The sequence below is a fragment of the Cottoperca gobio genome, chromosome 6 (genome assembly GCF_900634415.1).
Source record: "Cottoperca gobio chromosome 6, fCotGob3.1, whole genome shotgun sequence".
NCBI lineage: Eukaryota > Metazoa > Chordata > Actinopteri > Perciformes > Bovichtidae > Cottoperca > Cottoperca gobio.
This window is the reverse complement of record NC_041360.1, coordinates 26,625,943-26,649,712: the sequence shown is the minus strand read 5'-3', so window position 1 is coordinate 26,649,712 and position 23,770 is coordinate 26,625,943. Positions and strand designations below refer to the sequence as shown.

The window sequence follows — 23,770 nt, the reverse complement described above, 5'->3', positions numbered from 1 at the left end:
ACAGCCTGCTCTTAACGAACACTACTTATACCTTACCTTATATCAACGTACACCAGCGTAACACCACCTGCTCTTAACGAACACTACTTATACCTTACCTTATATCAACGTACACCAGCGTAACACAGCCTGCTCTTAACGAACACTACTTATACCTTACCTTATATCAACGCACACCAGCGTAACACAGTGAGCTCTTAACGAATACTACTTATACCTTACCTTATATCAACGTACACCAGCTTAACACAGTGAGCTCTTAACGAATACTACTTATACCTTACCTTATATCAACGTACACCAGCTTAACACAGTGAGCTCTTAACGAATACTACTTATACCTTACCTTATATCAACGTACACCAACGTAACACCGCCTGCTCTTAACGAACACTACTTATACCTTACCTTATATCAACGTACACCAGCGTAACACCACCTGCTCTTAATGAACACTACTTATACCTTACCTTATATCAACGTACACCAGCGTAACACCACCTGCTCTTAATGAACACTACTTATACCTTACCTTATATCAACGTACACCAGCGTAACACCACCTGCTCTTAACGAACACTACTTATACCTTACCTTATATCAACGTACACCAGCGTAACACCACCTGCTCTTAATGAACACTACTTATACCTTACCTTATATCAACGTACACCAGCGTAACACCGCCTGCTCTTAACTAACACTACTTATACCTTACCTTATATCAACGTACACCAGCGTAACACCACCTGCTCTTAATGAATACTACTTATACCTTACCTTATATCAACATACACCAGCGTAACACCACCTGCTCTTAACAAATACTACTTATACCTTACATCAACGTACACCAGCGTAACACAGTGAGCTCTTAACGAACACTACTTATACCTTACCTTATATCAACGTACACCAGCGTAACACCACCTGCTCTTAATGAACACTACTTATACCTTACCTTATATCAACGTACACCAGCGTAACACCACCTGCTCTTAATGAACACTACTTATACCTTACTTTATATCAACGTACACCAGCGTAACACCGCCTGCTCTTAACGAACACTACTTATACCTTACCTTATATCAACGTACACCAGCGTAACACCACCTGCTCTTAACAAATACTACTTATACCTTACCTTATATCAACACACACCAGCGTAACACCGCCTGCTCTTAACGAACACTACTTATACCTTACCTTATATCAACGTACACCAGCGTAACACCACCTGCTCTTAACGAACACTACTTATACCTTACCTTATATCAACGTACACCAGCGTGTTGCCGATATTTTGTATACGCCATATTGTTGTATACGTTATGCATTCGTTGGAAATTCGTCTGATACATTTTGTATTAGGAAGTGATGCGCTATCAATAGGTTAGACATGCGTATCTGGATAGTTCACTTTTCCGATCCGATAAAAAGTTGGACGTATTTGGACTCTAAAAAATTTTCATATACGCCAGCATACGTTTCTGCCACACGGATATGTGTGACGGGCCTTTAGCTAGAGAGCTAGTTGAGTTTGTAAACTTACTCTGTCATTATTTAAGAACACACCATCTGCTCGCTTGTGAGCTACAGAGGTCTCCTGCTGGGGCTCAGCCTGCCAGCTGCTGTCAATCAAACACAGAGAGGACAAGGACATGCCCCCTCCAGCTGCTGAATACTACTGATATTAATATTATGATTATTCTTCCTTTTAATAATAACAAATCAGTGACAATACATTTGAAGTAACCTTGCTATTATTTTTTAAAAGCAAAAGCAATGTGTAAATGTGATTATAGCTAGACTTTAAAGACTAATTTAAGTCATGTTGCGTTTAAAACTTTAAAACGTGGGACATGTCCTTAAAAGTGTCTCGTTATTAATATGAGATCACGTTGTTAAATCCACTTCCGTTGATCTTTGTCCCATGTTATAGTGTTCTTTGCAATAAAGTTTTCTTGTTTACACACAAATCTATAAAATATCTAAGAGGCTCCCGGGCGGCGGTGGTGCAAGTCAGGCTTCGGATGCATTACTAGAATTTGTTAAGTTACTCTTTAAGAGACGAGAATCAACACTTCATGTCACTCGACTTTGAGCCCATTTCAACAAATGTGCAACGTGCTTCGACGTGCAACATGGAGATCGAATCCTCTCCTGTTCACAAATCATGTCGTACCTGCGAGAGCGTTCAAGAGTCCTGTAGGATCTGCCTGCGAGCAAATTGCTTTGTGGGAAATTACACTTACATTGACAACTTTGGATGCAAGTAAATCAAGTTTGATGTGCAAACAAAGACAGTTTCTTATCGTTGCTGCATCCTAATTAAGTAGCAAACTGTTGGAAGTTGATAGTTTCACAGTTCTCACGTGAAAAACTAAGTTTGTTCTTGTGTTTCCTGTTTCTACTTCTGTCCAACTCAGCATCGACTCCACCGGCTGCCACATCTGCTGCTCTGTAACAAACAGCCGACTGTGAGTCCTCTGCAGCTTCAGATCCTTTATGATGTTTAGACTTGAGTTATAAATGAAGCGTTAAGATGCTCACAGTCCACACAGTGATTTAGATTATGTTTCTGAGCGGTCCAGGTGTGTGATTCTCAGCTGCCACTGTAAACACCAGCTGACGGCAGCGGCGACAGCTCGCTGCTCTGAACGCTGTCGGGCTGCTGATGGGGAGCCAGTGAGGGATCAGCCACTTCTCTGGGTTGGTTGCACAACAATCTGAAGCTCACATTATTATTATTATCGTTGGGACAATTAAACTTTTCCATTTCATTTGTTTTAGTTTATACATTTCGCTTTATTTTCTTGAATTGCTTTATTTATTCTTAAAGGGACAGTGTGTAGGATTTCATTCACTACGCCTTCGCTCGACCCGCCATTTACAAGACTGCTGTAACGTGACTTCGTGGAGTCTTTCAGGACCTTCGCTCATACTTACATAACACTATTTCAGGAGCAACAAAATGCGGTCGGTGTTACCGCAGTTTACGAGTATGTCGGAGAACTACGGTGGCCTTCAGGTAACGTAAAAACGCAAAAGGCCCTCTCTCAAGTTTGGTTCGTCAAACATAGTTAGGAATATATTATTTTATTTCTTCTAATAGATCCCCTAAATACTGCACACTGATTATTTGGAAATTTGGTAAAACTTTCACTTTTTAACTCTACATATTGTAAATATACAATATATTATTATTATTATAGTAAATGAAGTAGATTGGGTTTTATTAGCGCAGGTTTTGAGACATCATTAGGTCTTCAGATCAGCCAAAGGACGTTTCTGAAACTAAATGTTTCTGTTGAACATCTTTATATATGACTTTTCATTGTCATGGAGGCAGAAATCTCAGCGATAAATATGTGTAAACACGAACAAATGAAACCCAAACTATCTGCATTAACAGCCCCTTTAAATACATATTTCAGATAGTTGAATTCAAGCTCTGGTTGTAAAGCGATCAGCGGTGTGTTCTGGATATCGAGGGAGAAAATAAATGATATTACCTCCACACGAGCTCTGATTGGCTGATAAAAGTTTAATCAGCGTTTATAAATTGACCCGAGCAACCAGCCATCATCTCACTCTGTTTTAATTACAAAATCCATTAAATGATTTCATTTTAATTAAAGCTGTCCCATCTCATTTAGATACGATGATGAGCAGAGCCGCGGCGTCTCCTGGGCTTCTTTATTTATCTTGCCCTCCATCAGCAGCCTCCCAGCATGCATTTCAACGAGACCATCAGACCTCAGGGTCGGAGTGAAACCCTCATCACTAATTGACTTAAAGTAATTCTACAGAACTCAAGCATTTGCATGTATTTGATGTTTTTCTACAACCTCTTGCTGTAAACACAAATATTTTAATACGCAAATATTTGATAGTTTTAACAAATATAAGCTAGAAATTTTAAATTCTCTGCTGTTTTTTTGTAGTTTGATTTTAAAATCTAGTTATTAGTTGCTGTTACTGTAAAGTATAAACTGTTTGACTGTGGAAGCCCATTTCTGGCAGTAAAATAAATCAAAAAAGATGAAAATAATGACAAACCTTTTAGAAATAATGACATTATTTTGAGTTGGGTTCTCACGCTTTTATATTTTCACTACACGCTTATCGTGGGTAAATTAATTTACAATAACAATATTATTACAATATGTTATAAGTGAAATTCAACATTAACTTTGTTTATTATGCATTTTGTCTCTTTTTGCAAATGAATTAAACTCAAATGCGAGTGTTGGAAGTTAAGAGTCGTCTGTAACGCAGCTTTAGTTTAGCGGCGGTGGTGTGAAGTCATGTGACCTGCTGTAGCTCCTTTATAGACGAACGTTAGCTTCTTACTTCCGGAGATTACATTTATGTTTAAAAAAATAAAAGTGTTAATATGTGGAGATTATCCTTCTGAACAAAACGTGTAAATCTCATTCGCCACAGAGATTATTTTCTGCAATAATCCAAAATCCGGTTGGGTGTTTGTGGAGAGAAGCAGGGCGATGCTAACTTCCTGGTTGGACTACAGAAATACGTCATCGCACACAAAGACAAGGCGTTGAACCGGCAACTCTGCTGCCGCAGCTGCAGTGTGATGGAGGTGCATTCACACAAAACAGGTAATCCAACGTCCCCGCTAATCCCTCCGCTTAATGGAGGATTATACAGGGTTTTCATTCACACACACACACACACACACACACACGCACACACACACACACACACACACACACACACACACACACACAAACATACAGGGAGGCCTGTTTTAGCAGATAAAGTCCTTAAAAAGAATAAATTACCTTTATTTATTTCTACGTTCAGAGTTGAGACATTTTTATGTTGTTGTAAAAACAAACAAACATTTATTAAGAGTAAAAAATATCTAAATATAAATTCAGTAGAGGAATGTAACATTATTAAAGTACTTAAATAGAAATGAGGAAATATAATATTGTACTTTTATTTTTTATTATTTTAATTAAAGCACACTGTAAATAAAAAGAAGATAAAATATTTACTACAGTTTACAAACAAAACCAACGATGATTTTATAAAAATATTATGCATTCCCACAAACTAAGTTCATAATGCATCAGTTTGAAGGAGTATTTCTACATCATTGTACTGGTACTTTTATTTTGGTAAATACTTCTTCCACTGCTGCATAAATCAGAAGACAATTTCATTTCAGAAACAAAGAGAAAAATAAAAGTTTGTTTCTCTCATGTGGTTTTTAATGGATCAAAGCTTCGTATCGTAATCAGAGACTTCACCAACATAAACAATCATTTCCCCAAAATGCAGCTGAGCCACATGTGAAGACGTGTTTCTGCGAAGAACTGGGTGGTGATGGTCTAGTGGTACGCCTTCCAAACTAAACACTAGAAGGTCGGGAGTTCAATACCAGGCTGCCACCGTTGTACCCCTGAGCAAGGTAGTTAACCCTGAGTTGCTCCAGAGAGACTGTCCCTGTACTTAGTTCAATGTAAGTCGCTCTGGATAAGAGCGTCTGCTACCTGTAATGTAATGTAATGGATGCAAACTTCAGCTGAAAGACTGAAGCGCCACCTGGTGGACGGCAGGTGCACTGCAACCACATACTCTTTATCATGATCTTAATACAATACTTTTAAAGGTTGTCATGTGTGTGGTGAAGAAACAGCTTTTTATTCCTGATCTGTCGAGATGAAGATGCATTTTAAAGTTTCTTTAAGAAACTAACTTGTTTTTGTTTGTAGTCTTTTAAGTCCTGTACAAACGTTGTATAAGAGTCTTATAATGTTCCTAATGGGGCGTTCAAGTGTCTTCAGCTCTACACAGTGACCTTAATGCACCGTGTGAATGTAGATTAAGTACTATATTTAAGTACTGAGGTACTTTACTTGAGTTTTTTCTTTTCATGCCAATTTGTACTTCTACTCAGAGGGAAATATTATACTTTGTATAAACGAAACATGTGAAGAATACAGAAAATCTCACCTGGTATCAGACGTAATGAAGAAAGCATTCAAATCTTTTCAAAAATCTTTTTCAATAAGCAGGCTTTGGGTCAGAGACTCACGATGACCTCACTGATGAATAGTTTTCCATTCAACTACTGAGGGCTGATGGTGGAGCTCATTTTGAACTATTAACTAATGATTAATATCATTATTAATAGATTGTTTGCTTTGTGAAAATAGTGAGAAATTATCTCAAAGTGACACCTTCACAATGTTACTCCTGTATTAGCTGCACTGGCTCCCGGTAAAATCCTGCAATGCCATTTTATGATAAAGATCTTATAATACTTTATGACCACTAGAGCATTAACTCCCAGAATGCATTGTTCCTTGTGGTTCCTAGAGTCTCTAAAAGTACAATGGGATATATCAAGCTCCTCTCCAGTGGAACCAGCTCCCAGTTTGTGTTGGGGAGGCAGACACCCTCTCCACATGTAAGAGCAGGCTGAAGACTTTCCTTTTTGGTAAAGCTTATAGTTAGGGCTGGCTCAGGCTTGCCTTGGACCATCCCCTAGTTATGCTGCTATAGGCTTAGACTGCCGGGGGCCTTACACCTCTCTCCTCCTCTCCCTCTCTATCTGTTCATGTCCCTTAAATGTTACGAACTCATCATCATCCTCTGAGTTTCTGTGTCTCATATGGCAGGTCGTCACTTTAAAGTTTACGTCTGGATCATAAATCGCGGCTGCGCTCACGTTAACATATATATTTGTTGGAGGCACCGGGAAGCTTGTTTTGACCTCCTCCTGGATCCATCATCACACCATCATTCTGTCACCTCATGTTGTATTTTTACTACGTTGTTTATCCTGTCCACACGTCATCTATCACGGTCTGTGCGTCCTGAGAGAGGATCCTCCCCAGTCTCTCTCTGAGGTTTACAACATGTCCCCCCTTTAATTGTGGGGTTTATTTTGGGGAGTTTTTCCTTGTGCGGTGTGAGGGTCCCAGGACGGAGGGGGTCGTTTGCACAGTCTGTAAACACTGAGACTAATGTGTAGTTTGGTAGTTTGTGATATTGGGCTGTATAAATAAATTTGGGACATTTTTACTACATTTATCAGATTATACTGTATACATGTATTATTACATTTACTGCAGTAAAGGATCTGAATACTGCATATTTTAGAAGACTACAGGACAGTTTTTTATAAAAGTCTTCTGTTCGATTAAAGTTTTGCATATTTCACACTTCACTGCACATCCAGGAGTTTTATCTTTTAACATTTTAATTTCATCCTATTTCACTTCCAGCTGTTGTTGATTCATTTGCTTTATTTATTCTCAAGGTTTCATTATTTTACTTTTTAATATTTCGACAGTTTATCTGCATTTTCATCTCAGATTTGTGTCTCTTTAGGATATAGGGTTTATGTGTTACTACATAGTAAATGAGTTCATATGAAAAGGAGTTTTCAAGGCCTTGTTGGTAGAAATAACTGTTTTAAATCCTTCTCAGTAAAGACCTACATTCAAAACCACCACTTGTGTGTTTTATTAAATTCCCAAAGTCTAAAGATTTAGAGATTATAGTTCATGTCCAGTATCATACTTTATATTAAGGGTTGTTTGAGTCCCTGCAGCTCTATCTATGGTGGGGGATGTTCCAGGCGGGGCGATCAGCAGATCGGCTGCCCTGTCATTTAGGAGCCGCACCACATCATCCTACAAGACAGCAGGTCTAGGGTTACAGAAGGAAAGCTGCTGTAATTGGAGCAGAAGTCACATTCCTGAGCCGGAGAGCGAATCTGAAACTCCAAAATGCAGCCGCTTCGTTGTGCGCATGATGATTAAAAAGACGCCACCAGCAGCTGACTTCTAATTTGAGAGTCTATTTCTGGGGATGCTGATGGATCAGAAAAAAAGTGAAAGTGTGTTCCAGATGTGGGAGCCGCTCTCCTCCAGAATCTCTGACGGGGCGGAGGGCGGAGGGTGGAGAGGCGGCTGTGAGTGAGTGGAGGAGAAATTTGGCAAGTGCCCTTGAAAAAAAGAGAGGAGAAGGAGATGATTGAGTTGTAGAGACGCAGTGGAGGAGCTGAGGAGTGCGGAGAAGGTCTGAAGATGGAGGTTTTGTTCCGGATGACGAGCACTGGGGTCGTTGTGTTGATGCTGAGTCTTCTTCACGTCTCCTTTTCTTCTGCTCAGGTGAGCGACTCCAACACGCACAGACGCAGGACGTTCATGTTGTTTGCATCCTAAAGTTTATTATAAACGTGTTTCCCTGAGTCCTAAAAGCAGGATTCTGTACTGACTTTAGATATAGCAGATTGATGCACAGGGTAAGAAAATGTTATTACTTTTATTTCTAAATATTGTATTTTTCACTACAATCCTTTAAATGAAAGAAGCGTTGCTCGTGTGCACAGTCGTGGTGGAAGAAGATACGCAACTTAAGTTAAAGTAACAATACTACAGTGTAGAAATACTTACAAGTTAGATGTAAGTAAGTACTTCAACTTAAAGTACCAGAAGTAAAAGTACTTATTCTGCAGAATTATTGATGTTTTCATCCCTTTAATGTTGCAGCTGGTGAAGGTGGAGCTCATTTTAACTACTTTATACACGGCTGTGTACTTTAATCTGTAATAAAACATCATCGTTTGTTAGTTACTCTGAATCTGCAAAGTAACGAAAGTTTTAAATAAATGTAGTGAAATAAAAAGTCAAATATTTCCCTCTGAGATGAAGTGGAGTACAAGTATAAGAGTACAAGTACCTCTAAAACGTACTCACTTCAGTTACTTTGACCTGTGATGATGGAATATATAATTGACTTTATTTCTTATTTAAAGGGGTCAAAAGGTTAATATTAACTTTAGGAAAATAAATGTTTATCTTCTGAAAGTGTCATTTTAAGTCCTTTAAAAATAAAGTCTTATTTACTAATAATACTGTGTAACAATAACCTTATAATGATAAATATAAAGTCTTCAGAACAAAATCTAATTTCTTTTTTTGTTCATTTTCACTGCTGATACTCTTAAGTTTTATTTCTAGTATGTGATCTTTTATATGATCCCTACTTGTTTGAATCTGATCTTGTGACATTCTTTGAACAGAACACACACACACACACACACACACACACACACACACACACACACACACACACGGCGTCTTTGTGTTGTGTTGTGCCGTCAGCTGGAGTTCAGCCGGCTCGGCTCACATTTTCACGCAGGTGTTACTGCAGCCACTCTGAAAACCTCACACCTGAAGTCTGCAGCGAGTTGCAGAAGCAGACCGGCTGGGGACGGATTTGTTACCTTGCAACGGCTTATTGCTCTTTATTGGAAGTTAACAAATAGACCAAGTATTTAAGGCTGGATTGACAAATAGGCATTATGTGGTAGTTTCTTACACAATTTGCATATTGAGAAATAGACAAAACGTTTTTATTACATTCCTTAGAAATGCAAGCGTTAGAGAACCCGAACATCAACAATCTTATTTATTTACATAAGCATCACCGTTGAGACAGGAATGGCTGCATAGTGCATCACATATGTTTTTCTTTTATATTTTATTTGCCACCCATTCTCTTTTCAATCAATCAAACTTTATTTATAAAGCACCTTTTGAACAAATCAAATGCACTTCAAAGTGCTTTATGAGCAATAGACAACATTTAGGATGGTAAAAGTAGTAAAATGTAGTTAAAATAAAATAGAATAAAATGAGTCACAATGACCAAAAAACTATAACAATAGAATAAGTATAAATATAAAAAAATAGAATTATAAAACACTACATTTAGGCTTGCAGTTTCCACTTTTGCTTTTTACTTTGGTCGTCAAACTCCTTCACTACACGCTTCCTGCTTTCTTGCTGTGCGGACGCTGTGCGGACGCTTCTCTGTTTGCTCTTGCCCCTGCTTACCTCTGCTTGCATCTTTCTGCTAATATTAATTTAATTTTCACGGATATGCCCCCCTGCACGGACTGCCGTGGAAATCTACAGAAGATTGCAGTACTTCAGGCAAAGATATTTCATCTAGAAGAGAAGGATACAACAATACAATGGACCCCAAGCTACAGCTTGCCCCGGAGAACAGTCACGTCTGGAATAAGCATGGAGCAGGACTTAAAGCCACCCCTACCAAACTAGAAGAACCCGACTTGACAGAAAGAGACTGGCCCCCGCTGCCATCATACCGGCAACGGCTCACATCAACCCCCGCTGCGCAACCGTGGATTTTAGCACTGAGCACGGCAAGGAATGCCCCGCCGCCACTGATGTCTCTACAGCTGGAAAACAGATTCCTACCGCTACAAACCGAGTCTGGATCGCCGCTGGAGGACCCAGCTCGCCTGTCAATCCCGCGCCATTCGGGCAGAACGAGACACAGAGGACCGCAGAAGCTGACGGAGGACGATCAGCGGATCACTGAGCAAACAGTGGATCGAGGATGTGCGGCGAACAGAGGACCACAGATCACTGAGCCAGCAACGCTAATTATCGGCGACTCTACTGTATCAGGCATTAACATTAACGGTAAGAAAGATACCAAAACATACTGCTTCCCTAATGAAATGATCTGTGACATAACAGAAAAACTTCTGTCCACAAATATGTGAACAAGGTTATTATTCATGCGGGGAATAATGATATCTGAAGGGGAGAAACGGAAACACTAAAACGTGACTTTACTGAACTGCTAAAAGTTGTAGGCTCTGAAGACATTGAAACATACATCAGTGGTCCCATCCCACCAGCCAGGTCAGGAGTGAATTGTTTTAGCAGAATTTTGGGGCTCAGCAGGTGCCTGTCCCCTGCACAAAGTGAACTTTATTGACAACTTCAATCTGTTCTGGCAGCGTAGAGGCCTTTTTGGAAGAAATGGACTTTCTCTCAACAGATCTGGAGAAAAACTGTTCACTTCCAATATAGATCACGCCATTAGCCACCGAACTTTGGCTAAATGCAAGGAGACACCATCCCCCACACCACCAGATAACCACCAAGATGACGTCCAAACAATGGAATGAGTGACCTTGCTGCAGTACCAGCCACACCAAGCCTTCATGCCAAGGACCCCAGTCCCTCAAATCCACCGCCAGACATAGATGATAGATGAAATGTTTGTTGAGTAGCACTGAGACACCCTACCCCCTCCCCTCCCCCTCTTCCTTATCTTCACCTCCCTACCTCCCTTTTAGCGATAGGATAAACAAATGGGTGAAAGGTGGTCTTAAACTGACACCTCAAATAACCCCCCGCTCAAAACCATCATACCCCACCATCATCCTCCATTCTGCTCCCCCCTCCCAGACGTCCCCCGCACCTCCCCTCAGCTTATGCCAAAAGCCTGTTCATGGACACTCAAGGACATCACCCCTCCAAACTGGTCATGCCGTTCCTGTCTTGACTACTACCAGACTAAATAATCAGTGCTCAGCACGCACTGCGTCTGGTGATCTTAGATATATCAGTGCACAACCAGGACCGGCTTTGCCTCCTGTCACAGACTCCCTGCAGCTGAAAGTGTCTCTTCTGAATGTCAGATCACTGGCTACCAAATCTTTTTTGATTAATGATATGATAGTTCAAAAGAACTTGCACTGTATGTTTCTAGTTGAGACCTGGTTAAACAACATTACTGGTGTGGCAACACTGACTGAGACGTGTCCTCCAAACTATAAATACTATCAGGCAGTCAGGCAAAATAGGAAAGGTGGAGGGATTGCCGCTATCTTATCAGCGTCGCTTGTATGTAATGACATTGACCTGGGTGAATTTACATCATTTGAATATCTTGCTATTGAGCTTAAAGCAGAATTATCTTTGATCATCATCACATTGTACAGACCACCAAAATATTCAGCACTATTTCTAGAGGAATTCTCGGAGCTGATTTCACCCAGCATCACTAGATGTGAAAGAATAATCCTGCATGGAGACCTAAATATTTACGTAAATAAGAAGAATGATCCCAAGACTATTGAACTTGAAAAGTTACTAGACAGCTACGATCTAAAACAAAATATCAGTGAACCCACTCATCAGCATGGTAACATGCTAGACTTAGTGATAACGACAAGGCTGGACATCGATAAGGTCTCAGTAATCGAATTACCAATATCTATTCGACAGCATTTCAAGTCTCTTCTAACGGGCATCTTCCCAGACGTCTTCAAAACAGCCGTTATAAAACCCTTGCTAAAGAAACCTAACCTAGACAGTAATACGCTGACCAACTACAGGCCAATATCTAACCTTCCATTCATCAGCAAGATACTAGAAAAAATAGTCTCGGTCCAAATAAACTCCTTTCTTAAAGAAAACAACATCCTGGAGGAATTTCAATCAGGCTTCAGAGCATGCCACAGCACCGAAACTGCTCTGACTAAAATAATTAGTGACGTCAGACTAAACTCTGATACAAACAAGGTCTCAATTCTTATCCTGCTAGACTTGAGCGCAGCATTGGACACGATCGACCATGACATCCTAATTAATCGTCTAGAAAAACTGGTTGGCCTTTCTGTCTGTGTATTAAACTGGTTCAGAACATATATCAAAGGGAGAAAGTATTTTGTCAGGCTTGGAGATCATGTGTCAGAGAAGCATGATGCCCACTTTGGAGTTCCACAAAGGAGCTGCCTCGGTCCATTACTGTTCTCCCTCTACATGCTACCACTGGGGGACATCATTAGAGAACACAATGTGTGCTTCCATAGCTAGGCGGATGACACGCAACTGTACATCTCTGCTGAACCAAATGATGCTACAGCTGTTAACTCCATCACCACCCGTCTGTCAGCAATAAATAAATGGATGAGCAATAATTTCTTAAAATTAAATGAGAACAAAACTGAAGTCCTACTAGTAGGTCCTATAACAAAAAGAGAGATGATGCTGAATAACATGGGGAAACTTACTCCTTTGATTAAACCTGAAGTCACAAGTCTTGGTGTTATCATAGACTCAGATCTAAGCTTTAAATCCCACATAAACAAGGTGACAAAAACATCATTCTTCCACCTTAGAAATATAGCTCAAATCAGACAATTTATAAATCAAAAGGATGCTGAAAAACTAATCCATGCTTTTATCTCAAGCCGACTCGATTACTGTAATGCACTCTTGCACACAACGGAGAGACTTCAGCTCATCCAAAACGCTGCAGCGAGGCTGCTTACTAGAACCAAGAGGAGAGACCACATCAGTCCAGTGTTAGCCGCTCCACACTGGCTTCCAGTAACTCTTAGAATTGATTTTAAGGTCCTCCTTCTTGTATACAAAGCCCTAAACGGAACCGCACCAAGTTACACTGCCAACTCTCTAATAAACGATGTGCCCCCAAGAACATTATGATCATCCACTACTGGTTTATTAAATGTTCCCAGAAACATCCAAAAGAAAATTGGGGATACAGCCTCAATTATGCACCAAAGGTATGGAACACTTTACCTGCAGACATTAGGGAGGCAAGCTCGCTCAATATCTTCAAAAGTAAAAACATATCTTTTTACTTTAGACTTTTAATAGTGATATTTTATATCTCTTTACTTTAGCCTTTTAATGGTGATATTTTATATCTCTTTACTTTAGCCTTTTAATGGTGATATTTTATATCTCTTTACTTTAGCCTTTTAATGGTGATATTTTATATCTCTTTACTTTAGCCTTTTAATGGTGATATTTTATATCTCTTTACTTTAGCCTTTTAATAGTGATATTTGATATCTCTTTACTTTAGCCTTTTAATGGTGATATTTTATATCTCTTTACTTTAGCCTTTTAATGGTGATATTTTATATCTCTTTACTTTAGCCTTTTAATAGTGATATTTTATATCTCTTTACTTTAGCCTTTTAATAGTGATATTTTATATCTCTTTACTTTAGCCTTTTAATAGTGATATTTTATATCTCTTTACTTTGGCCTTTTAATGGTGATATTTTATATATTTTTATCTTAGCCACTTTTAACTAATTTAAATGATTTCATACATTTTTAAGCTTGGTTTTCCTGAAGGAGGATCATTTAGTGTTAAGGAAGTAAGAAAGTTAAAAGTAAGGTTGAGAGAGCAAGAGGAAAAAGTAATGTCAAAGAGAAAGATTAAATCTGAAGCATTGAAAACAATGGAATAACATAAAAGATAGTTTATGTTATGGGAGAAGGAAGCAGAGAACAGGGATAGGATAGTATGTGGATTATTTGCAAAGACAAATATAGATGAAAGTACAGACAAAGGGATTATGAAAATGTCAAAGAATGTAAAGGCTGCTATTTTATCTGCTATTTTAATTCAGCTATTTTTATACTATTTTAATTCGGCTATTTCTATAATGGTACTTCAAACTCATTTACATCAACACTGTGATTATTGTACTGTAAATGATCTTACTCTGTCCTTGTACTAATTGTTTTTTGCTGTGAAGCACTTTGGGCTGAAATTCTTGTATGAAAGGTGCTATACAAATAAAGCTTATTATTATTATTATTATATTATATACAAGAATCAGAAAAGATTTAGCTACAAGCTTTGATTTTGACATGTAACAGCCAGACAGGTGTGTTCACCCTCAAGAAGTACATCACATGTTTACCTGTTGGGAAGTCCTCCAGCAGCATCGGGGTGCGTCCTCTAACCTCTCCACGTCCCCGTCCGCAGGAGTGTCCGTCCACCCACGACCTGCTGACCTCGCTGCGGCAGGTGGAGAAGATGCTGGCGGTCCACGAGGCGTCGTACCAGCAGGGCCTGCGCTCCCTCAGGAAGAGGATGAGCGCTCTGCACAACAGCACCATGGCCATCTTTAAGACCGGAGGTGAGACAAACACGTTATCTCATATAGTACAAATATCACACTGAAAATACTCCACTACAAGCACTCAAAACCGCTGCATTAATGTGTGTGTGTTACATGTTCCTGTTACATTACTGTGTGTGTTACATGTTCCTGTTGCATTAATGTGACTTACATGTTCCTGTTACATTAATGTGTGTTACATGTTCCTGTTACATTAATGTGTGTGTTACATGTTCCTGTTACATTAATGTGTGTGTGTTACATGTTCCTGTTACATTAATGTGTGTGTTACATGTTCCTGTTGCATTAATGTGTGTTACATGTTCCTGTTGCATTAATGTGTGTTACATGTTCCTGTTACATTAATGTGTGTGTTACATGTTCCTGTTACATTAATGTGTGTGTTACATGTTCCTGTTACATTAATGTGTGTGTTACATGTTCCTGCTGCATTAATGTGTGTGTTACATGTTCCTGTTACATTAATGTGTGTTACATGTTCCTGTTACATGAATGTGTGTGTTACATGTTCCTGTTACATTAATGTGTGTGTTACATGTTCCTGTTGCATTAATGTGTGTGTTACATGTTCCTGTTGCATTAATGTGTGTTACATGTTCCTGTTACATTAATGTGTGTGTTACATGTTCCTGTTACATTAATGTGTGTTACATGTTCCTGTTACATGAATGTGTGTGTTACATGTTCCTGTTACATGAATGTGTGTGTTACATGTTCCTGTTACATGAATGTGTGTGTTACATGTTCCTGTTACATTAATGTGTGTGTTACATGTTCCTGCTACATTAATGTGTGTGTTACATGTTCCTGTTGCATTAATGTGTGTGTTACATGTTCCTGTTACATTAATGTGTGTGTTACATGTTCCTGTTACATTAATGTGTGTGTTACATGTTCCTGTTACATTAATGTGTGTGTTACATGTTCCTGTTACATTAATGTGTGTGTTACATGTTCCTGTTACATTAATGTGTGTGTTATATGTTCCTGTTACATTAATGTGTGTGTTACATGTTCATGTTACATTAATGTCTGTGTTACATGTTCCTGTTACATTAATGTGTGTGTTACATGTTCCTGTTACATTAATGTGTGTGTTACATGTTCCTGTTACATTAATGTGTGTGTTACATGTTCCTGTTACATTAATGTGTGTGTTATATGTTCCTGTTACATTAATGTGTGTGTTACATGTTCCTGTTACATTAATGTCTGTGTTACATGTTCCTGCTGCATTAATGCATTATCATAAATAAGTTCAGTAGGTAAATGTCTCTCTCTGCTTCTAGCATCCTGCTCAAAACCAGAGCCCCCCGCTCACGGCCGCAGACTGGGCCGGGTGTTTGGCGTCGGACACGAGGTCCACTTCCTGTGCAAGCCTGACTACGAGCTGATTGGCCCGCGCACACGAGTGTGTCTGGAGTCTCTGAGGTGGAGCGGCCAGCAGCCAATGTGCAGACGTAAGTGCTGGCGCTGCACCATAACGCTGATACTGGTGCAGTAGTTTTCTGTATCTTGTTTTTTTTTCTTTCAGGCTTAAACAGCACCGGAAACTCCCTGACCTCCTTTTCTCCTGCTGCTCCTTCGTCCTCTTCGTCCGCCTCCTTTTCTGCTGCTCTGTCAGCATCCTCCTCCTCTTCTTCAGTATCTTCACCTTCTCCTGTCTCCTCTTCATCGCCTTTGTCTTCCTCCCCGTCCTCCTCCGTCCGTCCGTCTCACTGCACTCACTTCCTGGGCTCCACCCGCTGCACCTGTGACGTGGGTTTCACCATATCCGGCCAGGACAACAACATCTGCACAGGTGAGAAATGTTTCTCACAAATAGCTTGTTTTTAAATGTCCACATGGTCGAGCTCCTTCCCTGTTTATGTCATTTGTTGGAAGACTCCAGCACAGCAGTAGAGTCAAAACACAGGCCTCAATAAACGGGAACCGTCACACTGCATTACACAAAACCTCCTTTGGACAATCAGCAGCAAAGCTATGCAATTGTCGACCAACTGAATTGACAATGCAACACAATTTTTAATAGAATGTTTTAAATCCTGAGGTATTAAATCAGTAGACACACCTGTATTTTGTGGATGTATGTATGGCATTTGTGGTATTTGTGTATGTATTCATACATGTATTTGTGGTATTTGTGTAGGTATGTGTGGTATTTGTGGATGTATTTGTGGTATTTGTAGATGTATTTGTGTATGTATTTGTGTAGGTATTTGTGTAGGTATTTGTTTAGGTATTTTTGTAGGTATTTGTTTAGGTATTTGTGGTATTTGTGTAGGTATTTGTTTAGGTATTTGTGTAAGTATTTGTGGTATTTGTGTAGGTATTTGTGGATGTATTTGTGGTATTTGTGTAGGTATTTGTGTAGGTATTTGTGTAGGTATTTGTGGTATTTGTAGATGTATTTGTGTATGTATTTGTGTAGGTATTGTTTAGGTATTTGTGTAGGCATTTGTAGATGTATTTTTGTTATTTGTAGATGTATTTTAGTGGATCTATTTGTGGTATTTGAGTATGTATTTGTAGATGTATTCCTGGTGGTATTTAAGGATATATTTGTGATATTTGTGTATGTATTTGTGTATGTATTTGTAGATGTATGAGTGTGTATGTATTTGTGTTGATATATTAACATATTGAATAAACTAAACTAACTAACTAATTAACTTCTTCTTCTACTACTTCTACTGAGGATCCTGTGTGTGTTTCAGATATCGACGAGTGTCGTCTGTTTCCTCTCGGCCAGCCGGGTCGGCTCTGCGTCTATCAGTGTGTTAACACTCCCGGCAGCTTCCACTGCTTCTGTCCGGCCGGCTACGACCTCTCCAGAGACGGACGCAGCTGCTCAGGTCAGAGTTCAAAGGTCATCCTATCGGTCAGGGGGTGAGAACATTTAGAGAAGTGTGGACTTTGTGTGTTCGTAACTCTAACGCCTCTGTCCTCCTCTGCTCAGACGTCGACGAGTGTGAAAACCGGATGCACAACTGCTCCTCAGACCAGGTGTGTGTAAACACCTACGGAGGTTTCCAGTGTGCGATGGTGGAGTGTCCTCACATGAAAAACGCCACGTACATCAAGACGTCCCCAATGTAAGAATCACATCCTTTACCCTTAAATTTCCATCCTTCTGCCGACAGATAGCCTCCCTTTGTTTCATCACTATGAATCTCCACACCACATCTGTAGGATCTGTTGTGATTAAGGGTTAGGGGTTAGAACATACCTGAAAATATTATATCAATCAGCCCTGATGCAGGAGTTTTACTATGAATTTACCTGAAATACATCAAACAAGTAAAACCAAACATGAATGAGTTCATCATGAGACACGTCTCTTCCAGAGAAAGTCAATACAAACAAGAGTTTGAATGGCAATTTTGAAAAACTGAAAGGGGCTTGAAAGTTACATTTCTTAACGCTTGCAGTATTCGCCACCCGTCACATATATAACTAGTAGGGCACGAGGAGAGCGCAGACCTCCACCAACGGCGTCTCCACAAGTGAAAAATAATCTGTGATTTGGATCCGTTTCCAAATGTAATGTCTTCTTTCTTAGACCATGCTACACCCTTCCACCGAGTTTCATGAAAATCAGGAGCCGTGATTATCTGTACAAAATGTAATTGCAAATCATGTGGTAGTAATGGACCGGCCGTCAGCGTCATGCCAAGAGCAATGCTGAGTCTCCAAACAGCCATTTAAAATCTGAGTTTTAAATTCACACTTTGCATCTCCAAGTACAAAAAGCTAAGTGAGTAACGGTCCATGTTCAACTCGCTGCACAAAAACAAAATTTTAAGCTCTCTGATTGGTTGTTTTTCTGATCGACTGCTTCTCTGTAATTGTTGAGCACATGACATTGACTTTAGACAGCAGCATGAGTTTGAACTTGACAAAAGACAATGTGCACTAGCAGAGTAAGTGCTTTATAATAATAAAGAGTGAAATCACATCTCAACAGCACAATGAGACTGCAGACAAAGCAAGTAGAGAAGGAGTCAAAACTGGGCAATGAGACAAAGGAAACCATAAACCTTCTCACCACAAAGGACAAAGACCGGGCGATGAAGAGAGATTTAAAAACAATGAGTTTTACCTCCATGTCACCCACTTCCTCTCTCCACCCGACAGTTAGCTTCCCTCCTCCGACAGCAACCGGGTTGAGTCAGACTGAGGTTTGGCTTCAGACGGTCCGCTGAGGTTTCAGACTCCAGTCAGCTGATCAGCTGACGGCGGTCGAGAGGAGTGAAACAGGAACCAAACAAGTCGACCAAAAGTGGTTGTAGAGGTTTGATTTACTGCTACAACTGAATCATAATTGTCTGTTTAGTAATGCAGGGAACACAGTGTCGGGGATGCAGGGTTAGCTTTAGCGTAAGGGTTATGTGTAGTGTTTTCTGCCAGAGAGGAATTTTGGCTGTGACTTTGGTTGAGAATAATCAGCTTTAGCTATGGGTTAGGGTTAGGGTTAGGGTTAGGACTCCGCCAGGGAGGTTATGTTTTATTCGTGTTTATTTTATTATGTGTGGTTCGGTTTGTCTTTCTGTTTGCTCGTTTCTCAGCACGATGTTCATTAAACTTTGTTGAAGGGTGCAGCACGTGCCAAGAGAACGCATTACATTTTGGAGCTGATCTGAATCACGGGGCGGATACACAATTTTTATTTTCACTTTTGTTAACATTGCGAGAAAGGGAATTTGTGCTGCATTCAAGTTGGGCTGGAATAATTGGGAAAATGTGTTACCGACTGGAGAAATTCATGTGAACCCCCCCCCCCCTCAAGTTGGAACAATGTGTGGTTTTTATGCTCGGAGCAATAAAATACAACACATCTTCTCAGCCAAAAACAAAGCATGATGTACTCAGCCTATTGCTGATAGCTCATATATTTTCGTCTAATCTCCCAACACAATTGTAGGTACTCATTTATCTCACAATCTCCAAGAACATGTTTAAATTTCTCCAAAAGACCAATGAAAGGACCCCCCGAGGAGCAGACAGGAAGCGACTGCTGAGTAAAAACAAATCCTAAAATAATATTTACTTTGTGTTTCCGAAGGCGCTGTGAGAGGAACCCGTGCATGCTGGGAGACAAGGTGTGCACTCAGGCACCAAACTCCATCTCCTTCCACTTCCTGTCCATGGTGTCGAACATGTCCGCCCCCCGTGTCCTCTTCCGGGTGTCGGCGGCTCGCGTCCTGGGAGACACGCTGCGTTTCGGCCTGGCGGGCGGCCGTGGACGGGGCCACTTCAGCGTGCAGCGTTCCGGTCGACAAACTGGCACCCTCCTCCTGGTGACGCTCATCAAAGGTCCCGCCACCCTGGAGGCCGAGGTGGAGATGAGCGAGCTGGAGCGCAACAACCTGCTGGGCCGCTACCTCACCAAAGTCACCCTGTTCGTTTCTCCGTACGAGTTTTAGGGGGAGGGTTGATGGGTTTTGGTGCCATTTTTTTTATCAGTCAGACCAGTTTACACAGAAATAAAGAGCCTGACGAACCTTTACAGTCCAACTGAAGTCACAAAATTCATCCTTTTTAAATATATTGTTTATTACTGAGCGGAAGTTTAATTGTTGGTGTAGTGGCCGCACGAGGTATTGCAACTTCCATGTTGATCAAGAGACTAAAATCATTGGAATACCTTTTCTGACTATTTGTATTATCAGAATTGTCGTCATCAACATTCGAGTTACAAAGCTAAACGTTGGATTAACCAGTTTGATCTTTTTCTGCTGCTTGATACAAAAAAGACTTTTAACCGTTTTATTCCCAAGCTGCAACTCTTTCCTAATACAAGTGTTTGCCAGGAATAATATCTTCTACAAACTGAATCATTTATATTTGTCTGTGTTGATGTTACGATATTTTCAAGCAAAAATAATTTCATTACCCAGAAACAAGTTAAAAAAGATTCTGGAAACGAGTGTTTAGAATTGACCTTCCGGGTTTTACCAGGATGCTTTGCTCTGTGATTTGAATGAGATGCACAAACTGGGGTTAGATTGAGAGGCGAGAGGATACAAAGTATCGTGCTGTTAAATGCTCGAAAGCCGAGCAGCAAATTATCTTTGTAGCCTTCAAACTGACGTTAGCCGTGCACTTTACCCCGGTGTGTGTTTGATAGCTCGCTCAGCAAGATAAGATGTCCATGTTTGTATTTATACAACAGCTAGAAAGTTAATGATTGCTGCAGTTCAAAGTCCAGAATTTCATTGGCCAGCCTGGCTTCACTAATACGTACATTTCTTTAGTTGTTTTTTACGCCGCAGCAATATTAGTCAGAGCAAGTGCTCCGGAAGTCAGGTGACGTAGTAAGTCTGCGTAGCGAGATTATGTACGTAACTTAATTTCCGTAACAAACTTTCCTTATTTAAACCCAAATTATTTTCCTAAACATAACCAAGAAGTTTTTTTTAAATTCACATTGTTAACGACTTGTTAACGTTCTCTCAAATGAAAAGAGCGTAAAATGTGTAGACATGAAACAAAATGATTATTAATACGCGTTACCATGAGATCACGTTGGAAGTTATCGATACATAGACAGAAATCCGGAGCAAATCAGTTTCAATTGGATTTTAAAAATAGTGACTGACTTTTGAACTCAACACAATTTCAGACTCAATTTCCTAGAACTGGTCACACGCCACCCTTTATCTCCGGGCGGACCGAGCTGTGATTTGTTGTGTAAAAGTAAAAGCGTCTGGAAAACACTGACAAGAGGAGTCGGGTCAGAAACGTCAGGCCAATACGAGGAAACAGATATTAAAGACGGTTTTGTAATGAATGCGAGAGCAGGAAGCAGAATCTCATATAAAAAACTGACGAGACCCAACACGAGGGGGGGCAGGGGGGTCGAACCACTGAGAGTTTTGGCCTCTTTGTAGATGATTTACTGCATCTGTTGAGCTTCTGCTGTACAACTATGGTTGTGTTTATAATGTAGTCACGCTTAATATATAACTTTAGAATTTAAAGTTTAATGGAAGAAGTATTCCTTTTATTATTATTGTATTACTCCCAGTTAGGTACTGTACTTAAGTACACTTTTGAGGTACTAGTACTTTACTTGAGTTATTCTATTTAATGTAACTTTATACTTCTACGAGTTTTAGTTACTTCTCAGATTACACTTTTTGCTGCACAATCAGTACTTTTACTTTAAGTACTTTAACTGTTAATACTTTAAGTAAGATTTTTAATGCAGGACTTTTAGTACTCTGGTGTTAGTACTTTTACTTCAGTAAAGTATCTGAATACTTCTTCCACCACTTATTATTCCTCGAATGCTTCATCTTGACAAGTCTTTTAGAAATGAGCAGAAGATCACTTTCAGCAGCGCTTTGCTTGGATGAGGAACAATCTTGTTATATATTCTGCAACAGATTCATTATGTTTTAATCCAGATTAAGAGTCTTTTTCTGTTGTAGAACTGTCTTCTGGGTTTTTAAAAGATTTATCAGACGCTTAGCTCTAATGATAATAACAATGCATGAGAGGTGCTCCCTGGGGCGGCACATGAGTCCGTATATTTACTGTGTCTGTGTTGAAAATGGAAGATTTTTGCTGATATTCTGTCCCTGTACTTCGTCTCCTGATTATACTGCAGAATTTACGCTGTTCAACACATAATAAACATGTTTACCACGACATCGTGTTATGTGCAGGTTTAATGCTAGAAGCGGTAAATCATCAAGGAAGGTATTTTTGGATGTTTTGAGACGTTTGAGTCGTAAACTGTAGGTTTGTCGGATGGAAGAATTCAACACGTATCTGTCAGACAGCCTGAAGCCTCCACACAGCAGACAGAACACACGCATTAAAAACACACAACGCACACTCGCACACATACAGGCACATGTGTTTGCACTGTATGTCTGCAGACACATTCTCACACACACGTACAAGATGGAAAACACACAACATGTATGTCTACATGAAGACGGCACGCAGGCAAACACTAACTCGAACATCGGACTGTGACGTCAGCTCTGCTCACTTAAAATGTTCACATGTGTGTGAGGATTTATGGATAACAAAATAAATATACACACGACTAATAATGTAATCTGCTGCCACAGAGCTCGACTGTGTCCAGGTGTGTGAGAGGACGCGTGTGTGTGTGTGTGTGTGTGTGTGTGTGTGTGTGTGTGTGAATGCTGTTGATGCTTTCAGTGCTTTCGGTGGAGTGTCTTGTCATACCCTAGATGACCGGACATGGGGTCATGATGAGCCGCCTGGAAAATCAATTCCCGACGGCTGCTTGGCACCAACAACTGGGTGTTTTCATCCAATACGATATAATATTACTTTATTGTCAGATCAAGTGTGAATGAACTACGTACTCAAAATAAAGACAGAAGTAGTAAAAGAATCTGATGCTAATGATGAAGGAGGAGGTGTGTTTGTGTTTTCTTAACAATGATGAAGGACTTTGGAATGAAGCTCAACCTGACAAACTGTCATAATGAAGCTCCGCCCATCAGCTGACTCACCTGAGACAAACCAGGAAACAGGATGTTATTCTCACTGAGACGACACACACACACACACACACACACACACACACACACACACACACACACACACACACACACACACGGAGAGACGGACGATAAGATCCACCTTCACACTGAAAGCACCACTTCCACTGAGAGAGGAGCTGCAGGAGGAATACTGGAATACTTCCACTTCAAGCAGCTGCTGAATCCACACACTGAACCAGAGTTTTACAAAGTGAAGTAACTTTCAGGGAACAGGGAGCGGCTGAGCGTCTGTGTTTCCTGCTTCACTCAGAGACTAAATGTCTTCCAGATTAGAGGAAGATCTCTGCTGTTCTGTCTGCCATGAAGTCTTTAAAGATCCTGTTCTCCTGTCGTGCAGCCACAGCTTCTGTAAAGGCTGTCTGCAGAGCTGGTGGACGGGGAAACAAACACGTGAGTGTCCACTTTGTAAGAGAAGATCTTCAAGAGATGA

At 40.2% G+C, this 23,770-nt stretch overlaps 1 protein-coding gene and 1 pseudogene across 1 annotated transcript; both read left to right on the top strand.

The window, feature by feature from the left end:
- Window positions 1-3,007: 3,007 nt before the first annotated feature.
- Window positions 3,008-20,364, top strand: LOC115009465 (fibulin-7-like). Its single transcript, XM_029433437.1, has 8 exons — window positions 3,008-3,034; window positions 8,034-8,159; window positions 14,632-14,785; window positions 16,078-16,248; window positions 16,323-16,589; window positions 17,506-17,643; window positions 17,748-17,883; window positions 19,854-20,364. The coding sequence occupies exons 1-8, from the start codon at window positions 3,008-3,010 to the stop codon at window positions 20,212-20,214; spliced, it is 1,380 nt and encodes a 459-aa protein (XP_029289297.1). The 3' UTR covers window positions 20,215-20,364.
- Window positions 20,365-23,288: 2,924 nt separating this feature from the next.
- The window catches only part of LOC115009740 (nuclear factor 7, ovary-like), a 1,727-nt pseudogene continuing 1,245 nt past the window's right edge, over window positions 23,289-23,770 (top strand).

What these genes read in the sequence shown, in the direction of transcription:
- LOC115009465 (XM_029433437.1), top strand. Translation starts at nt 3,008, where the DNA reads ATGTCGGAGAACTACGGTGGCCTTCAG. An exon ending in AGACGGACGCAGCTGCTCAG is followed by an intron (nt 17,644 to 17,747) that starts GTCAGAGTTCAA and finishes TCCTCTGCTCAG; the next exon opens with ACGTCGACGAGTGTGAAAAC. An exon ending in TACATCAAGACGTCCCCAAT is followed by an intron (nt 17,884 to 19,853) that starts GTAAGAATCACA and finishes GTGTTTCCGAAG; the next exon opens with GCGCTGTGAGAGGAACCCGT.